This window comes from Euwallacea fornicatus, chromosome 13, assembly GCF_040115645.1.
Source record: "Euwallacea fornicatus isolate EFF26 chromosome 13, ASM4011564v1, whole genome shotgun sequence".
Taxonomy (NCBI): Eukaryota; Metazoa; Arthropoda; class Insecta; order Coleoptera; family Curculionidae; genus Euwallacea; species Euwallacea fornicatus.
In genome coordinates, this window is record NC_089553.1 from 317138 (window position 1) to 341349 (window position 24212).

The following is a 24212-nucleotide window of genomic DNA, read 5'->3' on the forward strand; positions in this document are numbered from 1 at the left end:
ACGCATAATCAGGCAATTAATATTCAAATTAGAGCTTGTAAAATTCCCCGTTTGTCAAAATAACACCGTCCACTCACTTACCAAATTGGCGCCCGCTAAGAGCGGCACCAAAAACGAGGAAAAAAGCGCGCGACTCGCAGATCAGCTGTGAAGGTACCAGCGGGTACCAAAACGAAGAAGTAACACACACGGCCAAAATACAAAACAGCTTAATAAATTGGCAACATTGTCAACCGAGTGCGAAAATGTGACTGAAGTGTTAAAGTAAAGCGCGGTTTAGAGAGTTGGTAGACTGTTTGAACCCCACTCGTACCACCTACTCTTACTTTTTAATATATGAGTCGAATGTGTGTGTATGTAAATAAAAATACGCGCTGGAAAAAAATGTAACAGTCGTTCAGAATGTGTTATAAATTCTTTGTTGAGGGTGGATATATGAACTGGCTTATGGGTTTCTTTGTTTTTATACTTTCTTTTTAATTACGGCGGCCCTGAGTATCGCAACGGGGCGCTTATCTGATAAAAGTTGGTACTTAGCAGGACGCTAATATTAGGGGATTTATTCTTGCAACCGCGGTGGTGTATTAGTATTTTTGTGATAAGTTCCTTTATGCTTTACTACTCTTACAGCAATGACAATTCTCAATTAAGTTATATACAAAGTCCCTCAATATTTTCTTACGAAAGAAAGAGAAAAAAGTATTTAATAATAAAATTTAAAAAAATTCAAGTCAAACATCCAATAGTCCTTTCGGTCAGCCCGATAAGTGTAGATGATCGCCTCAATTAATTAAATGAATCAGTTTGTAAGTGTTCTATAGTTCATATAGTCCATTTCTGATCAAGAATATCGAGAGATTCTCCATATGTTAATATCTAATGAGGACCTTAATTAATAATTTGTTTTGTTCATCGATATAATCTCCTCCACATCACACCCCGAAATACTCAATAACAAAAACGTTAAACAAACAAATTAAACCAGGGACCGACAGAGTTGCAAGAGTAAAACATCAACCTCATGTGTGACCAAGTAATATACATCTGTCACTATATTATCATATCGTAAAGTCTTATCTGATATACCATTGACAGGTCTGATAAATACACGTTAATAACATGTCCCGATGAACATCCGGATTGTAGATCGAAAATCTATTATTTCTTACTTCATATATGCTACGGACACATATTTTTATCTGATTGGAAAATACAAGACAAAAGCGTTAAGCTGTTACATATTCAAAGTTATTTGATTGTTGACATGTGAGCATATATTTTGTTTACTCGGTGATTCAAATTTGGTGCGTGAACATATAGTAATATCATATATATTTTTGCCAAGAAATATGAATTCCTCAATCAGCATTTTGGGTACACAAAGACATTTATAGAAAGGATTAGCTAACTATTAAGTAATGAATATCAATTTGTCTAAAAAACACACTCACTATACTACATACTTAAGTATAATGTGATTTCATTAAGACTATATGATCATGTTTCACTCTATATTTGTATACTGCTATCCACTCCCACATCGTAAAAATACCCAGTTGATTATTTCGTTTGAAATCTGATATGGAAAAGTATAACATTGAACAATCATTAATCATTTTTTATTTTTTAAACGTGTTTTAAATACTTCCTAAAGCTTGGCCCCTTGGCCAACGTGTTTTTCTCCGTATTGAAAAGGTAGATATTACATACATTGTCATTTTTTCTGTTATATCTTGGATTGAACGTGAAGGTAAACGTTAAATTTGATGGAGAATTACATCAAATATAATATCAAATATCTAGTCATTTATTACTTATGATGAACGACTAAATTTTAATTTTTAAATTAGTTATCCTGAATATTTATTAGGAATTTTAGATTTAACACTAATCAAATTTTAAAATATTTTTTTTAATATTGAAGCAAGGAAAATTCTAAAATAAAAAATTTCTCACTTCAAGCTCAGTCCGGGTCTGTATATAAATAGATACTGGAAATTTTCGCCATTGGTTTATTTAAAGGTTCATATTGGATATTTATCCAACGGTGATTATCGATTGTTAGCTGTGCGTCCATAGAAAAGGTGTAAAAGTTAGGAGTTTAAAAACTAAAATTGCTATAGAAAAAGAAACACGTAAGTAAGGAAATTTGAATTGCAAAGCAAATATTGTTTAACTAACTGAATGTCAGATGGACTAATGGCGACAATTTTCACCAGCGTGTAGGGAGACTAGTCAGGTCAGGACAACGCGTAGGTAAACTGAAAGTTATGTTTTTGATTTTCTTCAAATTATCATATTTTTCTCTTACTGATCAAATATCAACTAGTCTTAAAGCCATAATCAATTATTATGGTTTTCGGCATTAATTTACTAAGAAATTTCACTGCAATTGTTATTTTTATGGTTTGATAAAAATATAATTTACAGTCTTCGATCTTCACGTGGGCAACACTGCGTTTCTCCCTACTGACAGCATGTGAATTGGTATTCGACATATCGTTATCATACTCTCTCTTTCTAGCACATGACAAGTAGTTTAGGTAAAATAAAGAGATCAAGAAGAACTTCGTCCTTGATCCAAATTTTACTATTAACCGGTTGTTTACATTTTTAATTCTTATGTTGATGTTTGTTAATTTTTGCATATTTTCTGTTGTTCGCCATGAAAACCCCCATTAAAAGTTCTGTTATCAAGAAATTTTGGTCTATTTAACGATATTGATAGTGTAGTTACATGTGTCTTGTGTCAGGTGAAACTAAACTCCCCAAAAAATGTAAAATATCGGACTGGTTCTGGGACAACCTAAAAAGTGAAAGTTTTAGAGAAGAGCCTTATCAGTAGTTCTCAATTACGCATTTATAAATAAATAATGAAATTAAAATAAAATAAGTAATTCCAGCCATGCAGTCTTTTATATACAGTGTGGTTGTGATTTTTTTGGTTCTTGGAGTTATTGATACCAGAGATAGTTGCTCTAATCAGGTTTGTATTAGTTGTTTCCCTTTTCATATGAGTTTTATGAAGGAAATAATTCATTTAGCTACAAGTTTACAAGCTACTAATCACATGATATCCTTTGGTGTTCAATTTGTTGTATTGGATTTTAAAATTAGTATTAGTCATGTACTTCAGCCTGGAATTAATTCTGACTCAGTGTACTCACTACGCCTTAATGGTGATTCTCTAGTATGTTCATATTCCTCGCTAACTTAACCATTTTTCAAATTTAGTTTTAGTTTAAGCCTCATGATTTAATTAGTGTTTTTTTGAGCAGATCAACCCCTTGTTTTACAATTGCTAGATGTTCGAGCAGAATATACCTCACAGTTTCCTACTTGTCAAGACACATATTTACATTTTTCAAGCAGTGGAATATCTCAATGTTGAATCATGAGCCATGAGTCCTGCAAAAATTAGTATCCATATCAACATACAATAACTTGCAACAGCAAAGTATCTATGCTCTCCCAAATCATTCAGAGTTATGTGACAGTTTAAACTGTTTTGCACTTGAAATGGACAAGTAGAGGGTATTAACCACTACTTGTTTGTCTAACCTGGTTATAAGTAAGATACCCTGCATAGTGTGTTACTTAATGTTTTGAAACGAAGCAATAGGGTTGAATAAGGTTGGTATCATGACTGTCATGTGAAATAAACGACTGTAATTTTGTGTCTATAAATTCTATAAAAAAGGGTTGTATACTTATAGTTCCTATTAATATAATGTAATTGTGTAATAATAAGTGAAGTTGGATGGTATATTGCATAATAAATTTAATTTTTAATTATAATGTTATTAACAGCATTTTAAGCATTATTCTTACTGACTTTTAACTAAAAATCATAAAAAATAAGCGACAAAATTAAATATCATGAAAATTTTAATTTTACCTAATTTTGTTATATTGAGAACCCCTTGTAATTTTTCTTGTAAAGAAATTAAGTATAAACTATAATGACATCATATGACCAAATTAGAGTCGTTTACATTTGATCCACAGAGTTTCTTGGGGAGCCAATTCCCAGGATTTTCCGCATTTGTTGGAGAAGGATTTATCTAGGGTGAGTTGAGATATTTCATTTCTGATGAAATAGAATTGTTAACCTAAGAAGAAACAGTTCTTTCAGGAACATAAGTTTTGTGTATTCTGATCTTTTGGTGAACGATGTTTTAACCGTTTTCCTTTTTGGTTTCCATGTTTTCTATTTCGCACCAACTAGACACTATATCCAACACCTCCAGCTACATATGCAAGTATTTGGTTAATTCATTATAAATACTACTATGATACTTGCATAGCCTAATATTTCTACTTCCCATAGAGCCAGAGTGACCAACAGGTTGTTCAAGTGTAATAACCCCAGAAGAAAGATCAAATCCCGCGCCATCTTAAATTTAACCGGGTCCTAATCACAAACTACACATGTTGTGGATCGAGTTAATAATTGTTGTTTAAGGAATATTAAATGCTCTTCTTTTTGTTCAACAAAATTTTCACCCTCAATCGTTTTGAGCTCAGGGCTTGTCGAATGTTTGCCGTTAGGTTGTTGAAGATTAGTTCTGCCGATTGGTTGGTTTGGTAGAGCGCTCTCCTTTAGATGTTCATCTATCGAGCAGGTGTCCCACACTCTTCTATGGGAAATTGCTTTACGAGTGACAGAGTAGTTCGGATAGATGAACGATAGCCTTATTAGTTTGCTTTTTAACATATTTTCTGGACCTTTAAAAAAATCCCCATTTCAGTTCTACTTGAACTCCCTCGAGGACAACAAAGTTCAAACAAAACTGTCGTCATTCAAAGACTGCAGACAGATTAGCTTTGAGGGCAGTGAAAAACTCAATTCTCATTTGGGATCTATAAGACTGACTGCTGAAATTGTTGAAGGAAGTAAATACTCTTTGAACATATCTTTTAATGATATTAAATGGAAGAGTGAGTTTTTTCTATTGTTATCTGTTATAATGTATTTATTAAATTCCTATAATTAGGAGCCCATCTAAGATTGTCTGAGGAAGGTAGATCTGAGACCAGCATTTGTAAAGTGTACTCAACAGGAAGTCAAGTGCATCTACCCATATCTGAAGCTTTTGAAACATGTTTCAATCTGGGTCATTACAATACGTCTGTAAATTATGTGCTAGAGTTTAAAGGGGAGTTGAATACGGATATTTTGTATAAGAGGATCATGTTCAAGTTTCCTGCCATTGAAAGCTTTGGTAAACCAAATTTAACCCCATACTTTGTAACACTTATTTGCCAATTTTGCAGCAAACACAACTTCACTCTCAAAAAAGTCAATTTTCTGCAATGTGGACGTATCAAGCAATTACGAAATTGTCCTGAAAATTCAAAGGTTACCTGCTTTTTATAATATAGCTTATTATAAAGTGGAGGTGTTCAGGGATGGTGACAATAGCAATAGTTTGCTTGATGTCAGGATGCTTAAGTCAGAAGATAAACCTGAATTGTCATTTGAGTATATCACTTATAATGAAGAGGGTTATTATTTTTTTAAAGTTGGTGTAGTTAGCAAAGTATGTCCTGAAGATGAGTGCTTTAAGACTGTGTCACCTAAAGTTTATATTCGTAAGTCTTGTAAATGCTTGGCTGAAGCAGAAGCAAGACGTTTTTTATTTTATTTTAGGTAGAAAATATCCACCTCTAGTTATAGGGATAGTAGGTGCAAGTTTTTTAATCCCGTTTGTTTTATTCATTCTCCATATGTGGACGAGAAGAAGTCAATTACAAGGTAAGATTAATTGTAGGTATGTATCTCCCATATGTAAAATCACGTACTTTGTGTCTCCAGATGATACTGAAGAACCTAAAGAAAAAGTATTTCTAGTCTACAATCAAACCCCTGATAAACACTACCTTATAGTTAAATCATTGGAAAAATCCCTAAAAACCCTCACAAACACGCAGATAGTTTCGAAAATCACTGAAGCTTCCCACATAATATACATCTGTGGAACCCACATTTTCGAGCCAGACCCAATAGTGCACAAACACCTGGTAATTGAAGCCAACAAAGCTGTGTGCACCACAGACATTCTCATTGTTGCCTTTCCGTATTCTACCAAGGAAGTACCACCATACTTAAAAAACTGTCTCAGATTCGAATTAATGCAAGATTTCCCCAAGTTCATTCATACATTTAACTGTGAAGCAGAGTTTGAGAATAACACGCAATATTTGGATTTAGACGGTAAGGTTCGTGCAGCCCAAATTCAAACCGAGCCGAAAAAGATTATACTTAATATGCCAATTATCATAGTTACTGAGCAGTGTGATAGTGATATTGATCCTAAGGAGGCGGATGCTATGCTGTAAATTAAAAGAAAAGTGAGGAAGCAAAACAGGGTTGAGAGGTAGCTATGTGAGCTGTGATGAATCGAGGTATGTTCGATTCTGCTAATCAGCGTGTAATGTATGTGTTCATTTAAAAAGACTATTTATTTTCGTAAAAACTGCAAATTAACTGTTGTGCCAAAAAATACTTGTTGTTGTGATTGTTGGCATAGTTTTATATAGGACTCCAAGACAAATTAATAAGATTTGATTTGTGTTAAAAATTAAAGAAAAATGGCATTAATAAACCCATTAAGCTGTTTTATATGTGTGGTATTTTTTAATTTTATTTGAAATTTTCCCATAGTCGGGAAACTATTGGGAAATTCTCTTTCTATCATTTAATTTTTAACACTTAAGCTGGGCTTCTACGGCAAATAAGATAAATTAATAAGTAAAAATAAAATGCACAGTACATATAAAAAGCTAAAAGTTAGAAAATTTTTATCTTATTCGTTATTTGTTGTACAAATCCTTCTCTACAAAATCAAAAGTTATTTATGTTGAAAAAGTATGACCGTTTTATAATCATAAAAACCAATAAATCTTTAGTTTTTCACATCTGTCTTTAGAAATTCTAAATCGTCATTTAGTTTAATCTATATCTATATTTTCTATCGTACAAATTGATATTTTCGTACTTTCCATATGTTTGTAATGTTATAGTAACTGTTGAGTGTTTTTGTCTTATTATATATTACTTAGTATATCAGGAGTTTTGGTTTTTGAAAACAGAAGAGAAATCTTAATATTAGCGTGAAGTATTTTTATTTGCGAGAGGAAAAGTGACAAGGTGGGTCCACTTTTTGCTTTTTCCCACTAAATGTATATGAACAATTTATTTTAATTAATGTATTACTAAATTTACAAGGAAAATATGTCTAAGAAATTTCAGTTAAGAGAAATCTCACAGAGTGTTAGGACTTTTAGCGTCGACCGTGTCATTATTTGTTTAAATTATATCAATAAATAGATTTTTTAAGTTTGTCCCCGGAAACAACGGACATGGTCGATTACACTCTGAAAGATACCATTCTGTTCTTTCAAATTAAATCCCTTATCTATATGGGAAAAAAATGGTGACGTAAAACAATTGTCTTATAGCGCTTAAAAGTAATTTTAATGGCACTAAAGCTATGACACTATTCATACGCTTATTTATATCTTTGCAAAACGAGTTAACCCTATTAGAAAAACAAACCTAAGAACTACTATTTTGGAACAAATGACTAGGAAAACTTAACCATAGAATATTACAAAGATTAATTCACATGCTAGTCTTTAGGGCACATCAATTGGTAAACATATATCAGTCGCTTATAACCCAGAACTCAATTTCAACGATCTGGTGAATGTGCAAAAGTCCATAAACAGCTTAGGCTTATCCGATTTTCTCAACTGCTAGCCCAGCTAATAATTCAAACTATAGAAGTATTTTAGATTTGGTCGTAATCTAGGTGTTATCTGCGGAAAATGGAAGACTCAGCTTTTCTTGAATTTGCTCTACCCGCTCGTGGAGTTGTGTGAGCAGCTGAGGCGCCCGTAGAGGAACGTATGCATTTGTGGAATGGGACCTAAAAATCTGTGCTTAATAAACAGGAAAAAAATCTACGCTTTAAAGAGATCTTACCCTATCTCAAAGTTATTTCTATGATTTTCTTTAGATGGTGGTGTTTTTCCCGACCATGGGGCATCCCGTACTGTTGATGTCACGCTCAATGCTGGCGATGCCGGTCTCGGATCATCGGGTAAGTCCAGGTCTGGTCTATAGACATTATTATTGACCTAAAACGTGTGTAAGTGTTTCTTTTCAATCATATAGACAGAACGTTGAATATGTCTTACCCGGAAAGGTTTTTGAGAAAAATTCTGAGTTGACACAGGTTGACCAACTTGGAAATTAGCAGCTGCTCCTGGATTTTCCGCAAAGTACAGGCCTCGCGATCTCTGATAATGACGTGCATTTATTTTTTCGTATTTGCGCCACCCAGTATGCCATCTGCGGACCAGAAATTTCATTCGGGCTATTGACATTACTGCATACACAGCGGCCCTGAAAATCAAAATCGGTTACATCACATTCAAACCGTGAGCAATTTATATAAAGAACCGAAAATTGACGTATCAGTTTGTCAACTTTCTGACGTCATGGCTAAGTTCAATCACGCATATTCAAATATTCAAGATTTCCGTGTAAGTTAAAACGAGGTGTATATAAATAATGTAATGAATAAATTAATTTAAAAAAGTATATGAATAAAAGATATACTAGGAGCTTGTGCGCAGTCGATTTTATTAGAGGGTATTTAGTAATATAGACTGACTGAGTTCAGTAGAGCCAGCAGTTGTGCAACTATTTCTGCTGAATGACACGCGATTCGTTAAATAGTGTTAAATGCGACTCGTTATTGTTTCTTTTAATTTAAAACAATTTGCAAAGCAGACAATATAACTGTTGCATCTACTGAAAGTGGCCATTGTATATCATTTGCTTCGACTTCTTCTCACCTAAAATGATTTATTGGGGAATGTCTACGCCCCAAACAATGGTTGTCATGAGGTTGATTTGGAAAAACTTCGATCAGACAATGTTTTCGATGGCTTTCAAGGAAATCGCCCAAATATCGTTTTTGCCAAATGAGGGCCTTCTTCACGCTTTCCAACTTCAGGCTTTTTGCAAACAAATAATTGCACTACGTGGAGAAATAAAAAAGGAAATTAATAAAATAATATGTTCAATTACTGAATAAAATATAGTGCTAATTGACCATAATTGAGTTTGTGTTAACTTACCCTAGCTACCAAATCCTCGAAAGGCATATTACCATTCATGTTACTTTTTACTTCGTTTCTCAGCTGATTTTCTAGCAGCTTCTTTTCCCTCTCTATACGTTCGATTTGTTGCAATCGCTTTTTGTTTTCGTCCGACTTTTGCTTCAATTCCCTTATCAAATTGGCCAATGTCTCTGGTACTTCCAAATTTTCCCCAGAAGCCACGGTAGTTGTCTGATTTTTTAAAGCTTTAACTAAATCCAATTTTTGCTTTTTTAAAATTGACTTTTCCTGTTCTAACTCATCCTAAAAAAAACTGTTATAACAGTGAGAAAAAAAATCTCATAAACAATTACCATTTTAATCTTCTTTTCCTCGACTTCTCGATCTTTTGCCTCCAATTCAAACCTTTTCTTCAGCAGCTCCTCAGACAAGACCCTTTCTTTTTCGCTCAGTATTCTAAATTTCTCATCATTGGCACTGTTCCTCTCTTTCTCTAACGTTAGTAATTCGTTGGTGTATTTCACGTCATTTTCTAACTCGTCCTTGTCTTGTTGCATTTTTTTCATTTTCTTTACCAACTCGCCTTTTTCTTCTTTAACTGCATTTAATTGGATTTTTAAGTGGCTCAGTTCAATGTCATTTTCGCTGGGCAAAGAATGGTACTTGGTGGATTCAGAACTGCTTGCAGGTTTCTGTTTTTAAAAATGATGTTTAAACAATTTAAGGAAATAGTAAAAATGATATATGTACTTTTAGTTCTTCACACCGAATTTCCAATAATCGACGACATCGTTGTTCTTCTTCTAAAAGTTTCTCTACCTGTTCCTTGTAATTTAAAGCTCCATCTAATTGAATTCTTAACTGTTCCAGCAATTTGGCATCCTGAAAGCATTACTGAAAGGTTCGTTAAATTTCTTATCGAGAAAGGCAACAAACCTCTAGCATCGACTGTTTGCAGGTAATTTTCTTTTTTTCTAAAATGTCGTGCATATCCTCTAATTTTTGCTCCAATTTGTTGCATTGCTGTTCCAGTAATAATTTTTGTTTTTCCAGGCGATCATAGTTCCTTAACAGCTGTTTATATTGATTTTTTTGTCTTGTGAGAGCTTTTCTGAAATGTGAATGAACAATTTTTGCTTTGAAATTTCTAATATCTAAAGAAACTCTAAACCTCGCTTTTCTAGGAATTTTCGACCGTAAATGAAATAAGAACTTACGTGTAAACTTCAGCGTCGTGTCCTTCAGAAATTGAGCTCAAACTTTGGTCGCTGACAACACTAAGAATATTTGAGTCAATCTGAGCTGCGCATTCTAATTCCTTTTTGAGTTGACCGGTGATTTCTTCGACGGGTGTCATATTGGCCACCTCGTAGTTCCACAAATTCGCCTTCAACTTGTGGATTTCCATGTAGAGGTCTGCGTTCTTTTTTTGCTCGTTTTTCAGCCTTAAAATACGGGACAGATAAATAAAACGCAAAAGTGCAGCTAAAATTGCTTAATTCACATTACTCAAAACCCAAAATTCTCCATTTACTTTATTCCTCAAAACTTGTAACTCACCTGGTACTTAAATCCACAATATTCCCAGTCTCCTTCATCTTATTATCGATAACTTTCATGTTGAGATGCAACTTATTTTGATCTTCACTCATCTGAGTAATCACCCTGTCCTTTTCACGAAGCACGTCTTGTAAATTAGCCACTTCCTTGGTTAGTTCTGAAATCCTTAATTTTTCGCTCTGCACTTGTTTATTATTTTTCATAGGATTCTCTAATTTCTTCACCTTATCTTCAAATTCCGCAACTTCGGTTTGGTAATATTTAATATCGTCGTTCAGTATGTCTAACTCGCACTCTTTATCCTTAACTAAATCCTCTTTTTTGGTTATTTCACTCTGTAATCTGCTGACTGTATTTTCTTGCTCTATTAACGTTGACTTAATTTTTTCTAATTCTGTGTTTTTGGCATTAATATCGGATTTAATGACGTCGAGTTCGGTAACTGTTTGTTGAATTAACACTTCCTTATTATCCAGATCTTTCTTCAATTTCAGCACTTCTTCTCTTTGGACTTTCAAGCTGGATTCTAATTCATTCTTTTCGGTTTTCAAATCATCGATTGTATGCACTAATTTGTCTTGTAGTTCTATTTTTTCTTTCAACTCTTTCTCAGACTGAATTAGCCGATTTTGTAGCTCACAACTTTTTGACTGTTCTTTTTCCAACTGAATGTTTTTCTCTTGCAAAATGTGATCCAAATTATCGTAGTTTTCTTGCTTCAAGTTGATTAACTCCTGTTCTAAATAACGTTTTTCTTTGGTCAAAGTTAAATACATATCATCCTTCCTCACGGAATCCTCCTTAAGGCCTACAACTTCTTTTTCAAACTCTGAAATTTTCAGCTTCTTTTCAGCCAATTCAACTCTTAATCGTTGTTCATTTTCCTTCGCTTCTTCATGTTCCTTTTCGAACGTTTTAGTGGCGCTTGCTAAAGCCCGTTCAGTCTCTTCTAAATGCATCTGCAATTTGCCAATTTTTTCCTCAAATTCATTGAGAATTTGCAACTTTGTTTGCATTTCTTGAATTATTTGATTTTTGCCTTCAACTTCGAGTTTCAGGTCTTGGATTTGGTTTTCTAGTACCTCAGTATCGGGTAGATCTCCAAAGCGGACGCGTTTCTCGCTTGATTTGTGAGTGGATATTTCTGTTGAGTTAGGTTTACCTGTGAAATAAATTATTAATTTCTTTAAATTAGATCGAAAAATTGTTAATTACCTAGTGGTGTGGACATAATGTAGTTCATACTGTCCACTTTTTCTATAGATGATATTTCGGGTATAAATTGAGTGTCTTCAGGTTTTTTTAATGAAATATGTCCCACAACGCTCATATCGTCTCTGACTGTTTCGCAACGCCTCACTGCATCAACCATCGGTTGACTCAAATCCAATATGGAAATTAGCTGCTCAATGGAACTGCCTGAGCTCTTCAGATTTGCCAAAGTTTTTAAATCGTTTTTGCTTAAGTTTAACGAGGTGTAAGTTAACAGTTGTCTTTCAGCCTCAGTAAGTCTCTCTCTTAGGCGTTCTATATCGTTGTTTTTATCATGAATGATGTTCTCCACTAAATTGGGCAATATCTGATTGTCTGATGTTGATGGTTTTTCTTTGAGAACCTGGTTTTCCAAGCGTAGAGCCTCTAATTGCTTCTGCATTTCTATCACGAGATCATCGTCTTTGTTATTGGAAATTTCTGATTCCGCATCTTTGAGCCGTTGCTGAGTTTCTTTGATTATTTGTTCTTGAAGGGTGATTGTTTTGTCTTTACTACGGATTTTTTCCTGTAAAAAAATAATTATTATTTATTGTTGTCAAAACACGTATCACAATACAATATTTTTATACAGGATTATATACAGGGTGTTAATGACATGTCAATAAGCTAGGGAGCAATTTATCGTTTGATTTTAAGGTAGATTACTCTAAACTGAACTTAATATCTACAACATAAAATTGGAAAGTTGCATAGAATAGATGACTAGAAAAGAAGTTACTTTTAATCTTTAATATCTCGTGTGAAACCACAATCTTAACTTTACCTGTAAATTTGCGATTTCGTTTTGCAAATCGTAAATTCTCAACTCCAATGATGTATTGGTTTGTTTCTCAATATGTTCGGCTATAATTCTCTGCTGATCCAGTCTAATTTGGAAATCGCTGATCAGCACTACCTGCTCCTGAATCTGTCTTTTCATAACATCCTTCTCGTTGTTCACTTCCTCGATTTCAGTTTTAAGTCCGGCCACTTGCATCTCCAGATCTTGGATGCGTTTCACTGCTGCTTCTTCCGCTCGCGAGTGTCTCAAAAGCTTCTCTTTCAATCTGGCCAATTGTTGAAGGGGCACTTCGCATTCGTCCATTGAGGCTGTGTTGGGGGTTTGCGGTCTCACCTGAAATTTATTGCTGTGTTTTTTTAGATTTGTTAACTATTAACTACTTACCAAATCCCGCACTGACATGTCTTCAGAAGGAGAACTGCAGCTGTTAGTTCCGTTAGAATGCAACAGCTCCAACTCCCGGGTCTTTTTGTCAAGGCTAACCTCTATTTCAAACAACTGAAATGCAAAATTTAGAATTTTCACCACAAAAAAAAATCCTAATACGAAGTTTACCTGCAGTTTAACTTGCCTCAAGGCCCCCTCACTACCGGCCAACTCAGCACCGATCCTCAACTTCTGCACTTCTTCCTCCAAATCTTCGCAATGCCTACGCAAATTCTGAATATCTGAAACATTGCCCAGAGGGGTGAGTACTCTATATTCATCAAGTGACTGATTCTGTTCATTGACGATACATTCTAATTTCTCCACATTGCGCAGCTGCTCCTCTATCTCTCGGTCTTTGGAGTCGTTCAAATGCTCCAATTCAGTGATGATGTCGCGCAGGATTTTGATTTTTTCCACTGCTTCGTCTCTTTCAGACTCCAGCTCTTTGAATTTTGACTGGCGATCTTGAAGTTGGTTGTTCAAAGCCTGAATTTGTTGCTCTAGATGTTCAGCCTAAATGGAATCTTTTTTGTATACATGAAACAACAACATGCAGAACATATTATGCAAGTCTTTTACTAAATTTTTCACCTTATTTTCGAGACAGAAAACCTGATTAGTTAAAAAGCACAAACTCAACATTTCGGGCAAACTTAAACGAATTAGAAACCTAATGGTAAATAACTTGGCCTGCACTGAAGAACTCTCGAATCCGGAAATTCAAATTAGAAAGGCGGCCTAAGCCATTAACCTGTTTAGAGGATTGTCGCTTGTAAACAGGATATTGCATGTTGATTTTTAATGATTAAAATAAATGTTTACTAATTGGCAGATATACAAGTGAAAACCTTAAAATCTACAATATCACCTCATATAGTCTCTTATCCACCACTAGTGCTGTTTGTCCTAAGAACTACCGTAGTTGTCACTACACTAACTACCTCACTAAACAGTTCTTCGGCGACATTAATGAAACTTTTACACATTGAAAATGCGTGAATAAAAACGGAATTATACCACTACAATACTAAAGTTCGCTTTTACTTTAACCCCAATTTAAACAGCGCACCGAGAGGAAACACCAAAAATAACCAAAGGATAAAAATAGCGTCACACATCGCCTCTTCCGAAACGCATGGTCTGGAAAGGGCGATGCTGTAAGCACCTGCTTCTTGTAGTTAACTTTGTCACGAATAAGTAATAACAATACTTAACTTCTACGGAAAAATAGAAAAATCAAATTTTAGTTTGGATAGATATAAGACTTTGATACCCGTAGTTTCAACCGTTTTTGAGGCTTTGTTTTCTTACAAGACCATTTACCAAAACTGTACTTATAACAAGTTAATACTTCCATATAACTAAAAGCAACACTAATACAACATTTAGTGTCTTTACCTTATAAGCGTCTACTTGAAGCTTGCTATGGCCACGTTTGGCTTGATGTTGCCCAGGCTTTTCCCACTAACATGCAAAAGTGAGCAAAAACCAATTACAGTCAGATATACTCTAAGAGCGGCTTTTTCAGTTTAAAAGTTAGTGTTAATCAACAATAAATGATTGTATCAAAGATTTAACTTGTCCTTAACAGCTAACTTCTACTGACAAAACGCACTTGATAATATCACATCAAATTAATTATTACATGTATTACAAAAGCAATGTGCAAGGTGCTGTGAGATTATCCAGGATTCTATGAAAGTATGAGGACGTTTGACTATGATAGAATGTGTGATTTCTGAAAGAGTATTAAATAATAAATTGAGAAATTATGGTTAAACTCAACGGGAAAAAAATTTTAATTCTGCTGTTTACTTAAATTATATGACGTTATTCCACATAAATATTTCTATGTGTACATAGGGTGGTTTATATGTTGGAGATTTTCTTCTAAGAGCATGTAAAATCGAAACACATTTTTTTTTATAGCAAAAGCGTACAATTCAACTTTTATGCCTGCAATTTAAATTTGTTACACGAATTCGGCGAGGGCAAAAATCAGTTTGGGGCGTTAAACCGTTTTACGCAAAAAGTGCAAACAAAAACGGCATATCTTGTAGATAGGCCTTAAAGTGGATTTCCTTTTTAAAATTAAACGGCAACTTAAAAAAAATGATTTTAATCCCTAAAAAATAAGTAGTGAACTATTTTTTCCATCGAAATTATCCATTGATCTGCTGACACCTGGACTACTGGTAGAATTGAATATATATATATATATATATTTGCAAAACTTAATACATTTAAGAAATTTCATTAAAATATTTGGGATATAACATAGAGTAGCCTTCTCGTGGTTCACCAAGGGTAACGTGTTATACAAGGCTAAATAATGTACAACTTTGAGAGTTAAATTGCCTAAAACAAATTACGAGAACGAACATGAATGTAAACGAAATACAAGGGGTAAGTCCCGGTCCATCTATCGGGATAACGTCAATTTAACATAGAGGTTGTAAGCAAATCAAATGGTGTAATCCTCTCCGAACTTCAGCAAGCCTCCAAAATTGACTAAACGACAATCCAGAAAGTATTCCGAATGAGCTTTGCACGGAAGCCGTCGGGATTTAGATAAAACCCTAACACCTTGTATTTCTGTTTTATTTACTGATAGAAGGAAATCCTAAACGTAAAAATCACCCTGCAGAAATTTTAGAAGTTAGGTGAATACGAGCAATAATATACAGTTTCAGTTGAAATTATCAAAACTCAATCCAATTAGTTCCAAAAATATGTTTATTTAATTTTGCCAAAACACTGTGCAGCCAAATATAAATGATAGGCCCGTCCCAAATATGTTTTTTTGAAATCAGAGGTATACATTTATTGTTTTTGATTTTAGTCATTTTCCCTATAAAACCCGAGGAAGACAAATTTAAATCTTGCGCCCGGCGCAAAGCTTTCAGAATCTACTTTCACAGATGCAACATACCAAGCCTTCCTTTTCCTTATGCTTCACCTTGACGGCTTTCAATATATGAATCTCAAACTTAAATTGGACGGTTCAAGTCTATTTGGGACGCGTCTACGTCAATAATATTTATTCAAACAGCTTCAGTTCAAAACCCCCTAAGCCTTACCTCCCTATACATAATTTGACAATTAGCTCTGTCCTTGTCTCGCTCTTTAATTTGCTCATGAAGCGCATCTATTTTCTTCTGAGCTTCGTCTCGCTCCTGTTCTCGCTCCACTGCCTGTTCTTCCAGGAACTTTTGGGTGGTTTTGTACTTTTTATCGGCAACCTCGATCTATGGAGAATGGACAGAGAGCCTCATTTGATGGACATGAACATGGACAATGAACATGGACAATGAACATGGACAATGAACATGGAGCTGATATGATTGGGCCCAAAGCGCAATTATGAGAGACGAGCACATTTGAAGAGATAATTTGCAATATCATGTAACACTTCTTTAATGTTATTTTTTATTTTGAATGTTTATTTATATCAATTATAAATAAAATAACTGTTTTTACCTATATTTCGCTGCACACCGGAATAAACTGAGTATATTTAAGGTAAACACGATTTGAATAAAAACAGGTTGCAGATAACTCTCCAAATTTATGCTTTCTGCAGACGCACGTACCTTTCCGAAACAACAACACTAACTCAATCATAGTAATAGCTTCTTAGCCATTTACTGATAATGTATAAATTTTGGCTTGTTTAAATAAGTGCTGAATGGTAAACGATCGGCCTAATTAAGATAAAGCTTGGCTGAACAAACGGCAATTTTAGAAATAAATGTTAGTTATTTACGACTTTGGTAAATATTCTTAACTATATAATTAATTAAGGTATTTTTTGCATACAATTACGTCTTGTTAAAATCAATATTATAAAGAGTATCGCTTTTGAAAAATAATACCTTAAAACAACATTTTGTTCATTTGGTTTAACGAAAACAAAGAGTACAGAGACGGTCAGTCACATTATAAACTACGAACTAAAATCACTATCAACAATTATTCAATTGTGAAGGAAGTGTTCTAAGGTTCATAACTATCTTTTAGACTATCAACAATTGTATAATATAAAAGCTGAAAGTCTTAACCAACGCAAAGTCAGAGAGATAATCAGAAAAATTGAGTTACCTGTTGCAGCAAGTCTCGGGACTCTTTTTGGGCTTCTTCCTTGACTTTTTCGCTGACGCGACACAGTTCTTCGATGAGCTGCAGAACATTGGGATCAACGCTCGTACGGGATTGAACCAAAATTGTTCGTGCTTTCTCTTGAAGATTGACCAAAGCAAGAGTCGTATCTTCTAGAAGTAAAAAAAAAAAGAATGATTTGAATTATAATGGTATTTTCTTTCATTTTCATTTTAATAGATGTATTAGATTTAGCAAAAAATTAAAAAGTTGTACCTAAACCAAGTATTATTGGATTTCCAGCCTCCCCATACCCCACAGAGACCACCTCGGAGTGCCGATCTTCCACTAGTTTGGCAATTCTATACTTGGCCTGTTCTAAGTCTCCTTCTAAAATACTTAACCTCTCTAATAGCTGCTCCACTCTGTTCTCCAAACACGTTTTCTCTTTTTCGAGAGATGCAATAACTTCATTGGAATCCAGTATTGAATCTTTTAAGCTAAGATAGAAAATAAATTTGTTGCTCTATTTGTCTAGGAATATTCAATCTACTCAGAAAAATTTTAAAGAAAAAATTGCAGAATAAAAGAAATTCAATAAAAAAAACATAATAGAAAAATTCAAATATTGGCAACTTGTCTTTACTGTTTGTTCTTTCAGAAAATTAATCAAATGGACAGTTTCATGGAAACATTTACCAATCAAATCTTTGCCTTTCAAGATGCAGCTGTTTCGACATAGATTCACACTTCTTCTCAAATTCTCCGCAAGGCGAACTTGTTTTACTCCCAGCTTTTGTCTCTACAGTTAAAGCCAAAATCGCATTAGCCTCCTGTTTCAACTTTTCCAAACACATTCCCAGCTCGTTTTTCAAGTCTATAGAAACATCCAAGGAAGCACCTTCCTGCAGACTTTGATGATCTATCATACACATCAAATCTCCAAAGTTTGGTGTTAAATGAACTCTGGTTTTGCCGACTGTCAGACTATCAAAGGCTATCCTTGTGTTGATACTAGTTCCGCTCGATTTGTCCAGTTCCTCCTCTAGTTGATCAAGTGTTAGGGTTTCGTTGCTTTGTTTCACCAAGTTTTCTACTAGAGTGTTGTTCAGTTCGTCTTCCGCTTGATTGAAGTAGATTAGTAGTTCGGATATAAGGTTGCGCATGGAGTCAACTTGTTTTTTCAAAGTGTCTCTGGAGGACAATGAAAATTTACAGGATTTTACAATAAAAAGCATCGTTATTAAATTATTATAAGGACGAGAAGAAATCCCAACAAAAACCCTCAAGTATAAAGTAAAATTATTATGCTGTGGTAAAGACAAAGTTGCCTAATAATGAAATATTTCTTTAATTTATTTCTTTTTTAAATATATATAAAAATAACATGCAAATTGTTAAATCCTACCTCTCTTTGATTGTCTCCATTTCAGCCTTACTCAAACTGTCACCATCTCTCCTCTTTCTAGCTCGTTCCAAAGCCCCATTTAAAATCTTCAAGTGTTCATCTTTGAGTTTAGTTATTTCCTTGTCATGCTCTTCTCTAAGATTATTAATTTCTTCGTCATATTTTCGGGTAAATTTTTCACGGAGTTGTAGAAGCTCAGATGGCCAATCCTCATCGTCAGCTTCATTTGAAGCCAAGCGCTGTGGCAAAAAGCGAAAAATTGAAATACAAGAAAAAAGACGTTTTTCTTCCAGAACATTTTTAAAAATGAAAGCGAATTTATCAATATATCTAAAGGTACTTCAATGTTTGCATACCTGAATTTGATCCTCTAGTGAATTTATAATATCAATTTTAGCCAGAGTTATTTGTTCTTGCAATCTTCTTTCATAACTCTCTACAACTTCGTTTAATTCATAATCACCGGAGTTAGCCTAAAAAGAATCCAAACCACATATCATTGAGTATAAATTATATTTTTGCAATTTTGTAGGACAATTCTCCCTTATCAATCATGTAATAAATTCATGTTACCACTTACCACTTCTTGAATTGTCGAATTTATACTGATATTCCCATGTCGCTTAATTTCTTCTTCCAACTGAAATTTCAAATTGGAAATCTCCTCCAAATACCTGTTTTCAATGGCCCGAATTTCTAGTTTCTCGCCAATCCTAAACAAGATATTCAATTCGTTCTTAACTTCTTGCTCAATATTGGCTAGTTCCTTATCATTTATACATTCCAAGGAATGTTTGGAGATTTTGTTTACAAAAGCTGCCAAATTTTCCTTAAGTTTTTCTACATCTTCTTTGGATTTGAAGACTTTCTTCTGATCTGTGCCCGGCGCTGATTGGCTGGAAAGCAAGAAATCAGCACTCAGCTCTACATCCGAGCTAGAGCCTGACAATTTTCGGCTTTGCTGGCTAAAAACCTCTTCAGAAAAGCTTAAAATAGACCATGGTTAATATTTTGTTTTTAAATATTAAGTCATTGGTTACTTTTTCTCTAAATCGGCACATTTTTTTTCAAAATAAGTGCGGAGCTCCTCAACTTCTTTCCCATGCTTTTTTTCCAAGTCAAGCTTAAATTCCACCAAGTCAACTGAACTTGATTGTTTCATATGTTCTAGTAAGTCTTTAAGTCTGGTAACTTCAGTTTCATATTCACGTCTTTCAGACTCAATTTTCGTCTCAATGTGAAAGAATTTTTATAGGTTTTAACTCTAATTTTTGAAGAAAATTATTACCTGTAAATCTACAACTTCAGCTTCCAATTTGAGCACCACAGAATTTTGCTAAAAAATAATAAAAAACGCCAATTTCAGGCTACACTAACAAGAAGAAGTACAAACCTGAACTTCTGCATTATCTATCTTTGAAGGCACTTCTCTTTGTAACTAAAAAAATAAATTTAATTATGATATTTTTAACAAAAATATTCCTGTCCTCACCTTTTCAAATGAACAATTATCAGGCACTTCAATATCACTTTTGGCTAAAGAACAGTCATGGTCTTTAACCATTTGAGTTGTTTCCTGCAGGTTTTGTTGTAGCTGCGCAATTTGATTCTTAAAATCTTCTACTTGGGCAAGAAGCTCTTTACGTTCAATCACAGACTGATTGAGAGATTCACTTAATTGTTGTATAAGATCGTCTTTGTATATTATGGCATTGTTGTACTCTAACAACTAGAAGATTAAAAGTTCCCAATTAACTACCATACTGATATTTTAAGTCAAAATACATTATACATTTTCTAGAAATTAAAATTCACTGTCCTTGTGATCTTTAAATTGACAGTCTTGGCCTGTTCAACACTATGACAACTGGGAAAGGACACCTCAACAGGTCATCACTGAGATATGGTCAAGATTGCAAGGAACTTGAACAAATTGGATAGCTAGTAAGATGCAATTCACACCTTACATTAAATTAGTCACAATAGATCTTATATCTCAATGCAAGACCAGTTCATCTCATTCAACAGAATACAAGTACCAAAATGATAAAATTGTCTCATGTAATCAAATGATTTAGTTATCTATTTTCTATTCTAATCTCCAAACCAAACCAAAAAGAGCCTCTCCATTGCACAATTATAATTACTGAAATAACACAAAACTATATCTAGCGGTTTTAAACTACAAAAGAATAACAAAATCAACAAGTCTTTTACCTTACTGTGACAATTTTCTTGTAACTGCTTGTACTCAGTTGCAGATATCAGGCTTGAAGTATAATTACTCATTTCCCTCAAGGAATCTAGCTCTTGTGATAAGGCAGTTATTGTACTATCTTTCACAGCCACAATTTCTTCCAACTGTCTCAACTTATTATCTACATCACTAAGGTTCCCACTACCATCCTTGTCTACATTGAATGGCAACTCACACTCAGTGCTATTATTTTTTGACAAATTATAGTTCCCTGATAACTGAACCAAGCTTTTATCATTGAGATCTAAATTGGCAAAGATGTTGAAGCTCTCCTCTTTTGAGCATATACTCTCTATATCAGAATTAAATTCACTGTTGCCTAAAATCTCTTCTAATATACTTTTCACATTTTTAGCTCCATCTTCACCATTTGTACTCTGATGCACTAAAGATTTGTCCATGTTATCTGGTAAACCATTAGTGATGTTACTACCAAAACTACTTAAATCTAAAGAATAGTGTTTTTGATCTGGTAAACTCTCATTGTCAAGATTTGTTTTTTTTGATAAGGCACTTGGTTGATTGAAAATTTCAATTTCTTGAAAAGAACGGTCATTCTCTACACTTGGAGTAGCAGAGGTGACATGCTCACTTATGGAGCCTTCAGATATAGTATCTTCCTCCTCCTCTTGCTGGCTAGTTGAAATTGGGTCTACATCTTTCATACATAAACTGTTCTTTTCCTGAAACAGTAAAAGTAGAAGGTTTAAAAATACATTAAATTGGGATGCCTAAAACTAAGTTACAACTGGGACTTTATCAGTAAGTAGTTATGTCATCAAGATGGTGCAAGAGTGTGATTTTAAGCATGACAGATTTGACTGAGCCAGGATTTAAAGAAAATGTTGGCTCCAAAGAAAGTTTGGAGTCTTAAATTTAAAATATAGAAATTGGCAACATGTAACCTTTAAAAAACAAAAGGAAAATTATTGAAACATGTTTTAAATCAGCATGTCTCAAATGCCACATTTGTATGATTTATTTTGTTTTTCTGAGAACCAGTTTGGTTTTACATGTTCAAATATATGATGTGTTTAGCCTGCAAAGAAGGGTCATTCAGATTATTGCTAGACTATGGTGGTCAGATTACTGCAGGGGTGCCTTTCAGGAGTTGAAATTTTTCAAGCTTCCTAGTATATATTTATTGAAGTGAGTGTCTGTAATAAAAATGACAGATCATAGACATAGGTATTTCAATATCCAGAATCGAACCAATAACAATGAGAAATGACTTGGTGTTGCTGATGCACAAACTGTCAAAGACCTAAATAAAACAAACAGTTGCAGTAAAAGCACTTTTTCATAAAGTTTCCTAAGACATTAGAGTGCTTCTTGATTAGCACTTTAAATTTAATTTCAGGAGGCGGCTATTGAACAGGCCTATATATGATAATGAATATCTTCAGGCTAAAGGGTCAGCTCTTATAATGTTTTTTTTAAATTCATTTTTATTGAATTTGTATATTTAAAATATTATTGTTTTTGTATATACGAAAATAGCAAAATTGAAATTGATAATTGAATAAATTAATATTTAATTCTGACCGTGTCCTTGTGTTCTTCCGACTTCTCTGGCGCCTCTTCCATAATGGCAATTGTGGTCCTTTTTTGTAGGAAATATATATTCACTTCTTAACACGTTTTGGGGGATAAAGAGACTTTCAGGGCGGGCATTACTTTATTTTTAGCCTACGAAAAATTGAAATAAATCCACTTTTCCTTCCTATTTTCTCTCAAAACAAAAAAGTAAACCGTTTTGAGTTGACAATTAAAGTCATTCGTCAAAATTTAAAGGCTTTTCAAAAGTACGAAGCAGCACATGGAGTAACTAGAATGCGTTTGAATTTGATGATCAGCAGGAATGGGTGCATAAATAAACATATAGTAAATAAACATTTATTTACCTCTCAAAAATGACATTTTACAAATACAAAATACAAATATAAACAAATACTCATTAGAAGTACAGGATATTTATTAAACATAAAATTAATATATTTAACTTGAGAATTGACAAAAAATTAAGTAAATTTTCACAAAATAGATTGCCATTGGCTCAGAAATTGGAAAAAAAATAAAAAGAGCGACCGGCCTATTTTAAATCCAGTTTCAATTGCTGCAGTCATTTTGATTACCCGAACTGACCATTGGTCATATATTACATATATTAGGCGATAAGTGCAATTTTATTTTTATTTAATACAAAAGACGATCATTACAATTCGTAATGTGTAACTCTTATATGTATAATAATTATTTAAATTAATTAATGTAATTGAAACAATTATTAAATAGAGCATCAAAGATGATATATTAACTGTTTAAGCAATTTTTAATTTTAACACAATATTATATACATTTTTTGCATTTTTTTAAAGTATTTTTTTAGAGAAAAATATTGCAAAATCCGAAAAGTGGCATATATACTCATTGTCAATGACCGTAAATTTTGGGGATAGACATAAATATTACAATTAATAATAATATAAATATTTTCCTTAGTATGACTGTTAACTCCATAACATCATTAGATAAGGACTACTGAACAATGAATGACCATTAGACTTATGAGGGTCTTTGTTGACTATGGATACCTTAATTGTGGTCATAGAGCTTTGAAAAATAATTGTTTTTAAAATTATTATTTGTAAAGCCACAAAATGGTAAAGTGAGGACTAAAATACTGTATCTTAAAAACTTTACGTGATACCTACAAACAGTTTGCGGCACTTTAAAGAGCTTGTTGAGAGGATTAATTTATGCTATACTTTGAAGAAATTGATTCATGCCTACTCGAGTTATCGCGGTTTAAAGCTTGGAAAGTTGTTAGGCAAAAAATGGGGATCTCTTATATTTTTCTAAATTTTCGACGTGCTGTTTATCGATCCAATGGACTCATATGGGTCCTATCTGGATCATAGATACTTCACTTTGGGTTGTGGAATTATGACTAATCGTTTTATAATTTTTACAAAAAGTTGCGAGTATAACACAATAAATTTATTTCAGGCCATTCTACAGAGTATCACAGTTTAATTTAGATATTTCTTATGTGTCAATTAAAATTTTTATGTAATCTTTTTAATTGAACTGGTAGTAGTACTGTTTCGACTGTTTAGCCTGTCTTGATTGGATATTGGTTGCTTCGTTAAGAATGTTTTAAAAATAAATTGGCATCTATTCCTGCTATGTTTAGAAAATCATTAACCCACCTGCTAACAATTTGGCTGCTATCTTAAATTGGAGTAATGATGAAATAAACAGAATCT

At 33.6% G+C, this 24212-nt stretch overlaps 3 protein-coding genes across 7 annotated transcripts in view; 1 reads left to right on the forward strand and 2 right to left on the reverse strand.

Annotated features, from left to right (window-relative positions):
- spz3 (Spaetzle domain-containing protein 3) overlaps positions 1-260 on the reverse strand; it is a 35763-nt gene extending 35503 nt beyond the window's left edge. The window contains exon 1 of the mRNA XM_066289123.1: positions 82-260. The gene's annotated coding sequence lies outside the window, so the exon portion shown is untranslated. The remainder of the gene's footprint in view (positions 1-81) is intronic.
- A 2211-nt stretch (positions 261-2471) lies between these two features.
- LOC136342864 (uncharacterized) lies at positions 2472-6479 on the forward strand. The gene is made up of 6 exons (XM_066289100.1): positions 2472-2986; positions 4752-4941; positions 4998-5225; positions 5278-5595; positions 5654-5758; positions 5819-6479. Exons 1-6 carry the CDS (start codon positions 2906-2908, stop codon positions 6340-6342), a joined length of 1446 nt encoding a protein of 481 aa, XP_066145197.1. The 5' UTR covers positions 2472-2905; the 3' UTR covers positions 6343-6479.
- Positions 6480-7111: 632 nt separating this feature from the next.
- Positions 7112-22711, reverse strand: LOC136342855 (putative leucine-rich repeat-containing protein DDB_G0290503). 5 transcript variants are annotated; one of them, XM_066289071.1, is made up of 29 exons: positions 22489-22711; positions 20904-21626; positions 20179-20415; positions 20080-20124; positions 19975-20022; positions 19727-19917; positions 19267-19672; positions 19043-19159; positions 18687-18925; positions 17978-18472; positions 17555-17778; positions 17282-17451; positions 16261-16428; positions 14579-14644; positions 13489-13693; positions 13307-13419; positions 13136-13249; positions 12734-13084; positions 11911-12475; positions 10696-11857; positions 10353-10580; positions 10072-10246; positions 9886-10017; positions 9489-9827; positions 9154-9438; positions 8869-9053; positions 8206-8413; positions 7991-8145; positions 7112-7934 (listed from the first exon to the last, which is right to left on the reverse strand). In XM_066289071.1, the coding sequence occupies exons 1-29, from the start codon at positions 22528-22530 to the stop codon at positions 7814-7816; spliced, it is 7509 nt and encodes a 2502-aa protein (XP_066145168.1). In that variant the 5' UTR covers positions 22531-22711; the 3' UTR covers positions 7112-7813. The 5 variants fall into 5 exon arrangements, with proteins under 5 accessions (XP_066145168.1, XP_066145166.1, XP_066145170.1 ...); XM_066289069.1 differs by having other exon boundaries at positions 13307-13693; XM_066289073.1 differs by lacking the exon at positions 17978-18472 and having other exon boundaries at positions 13307-13693.
- Between the last annotated feature and the right edge of the window lie 1501 nt (positions 22712-24212).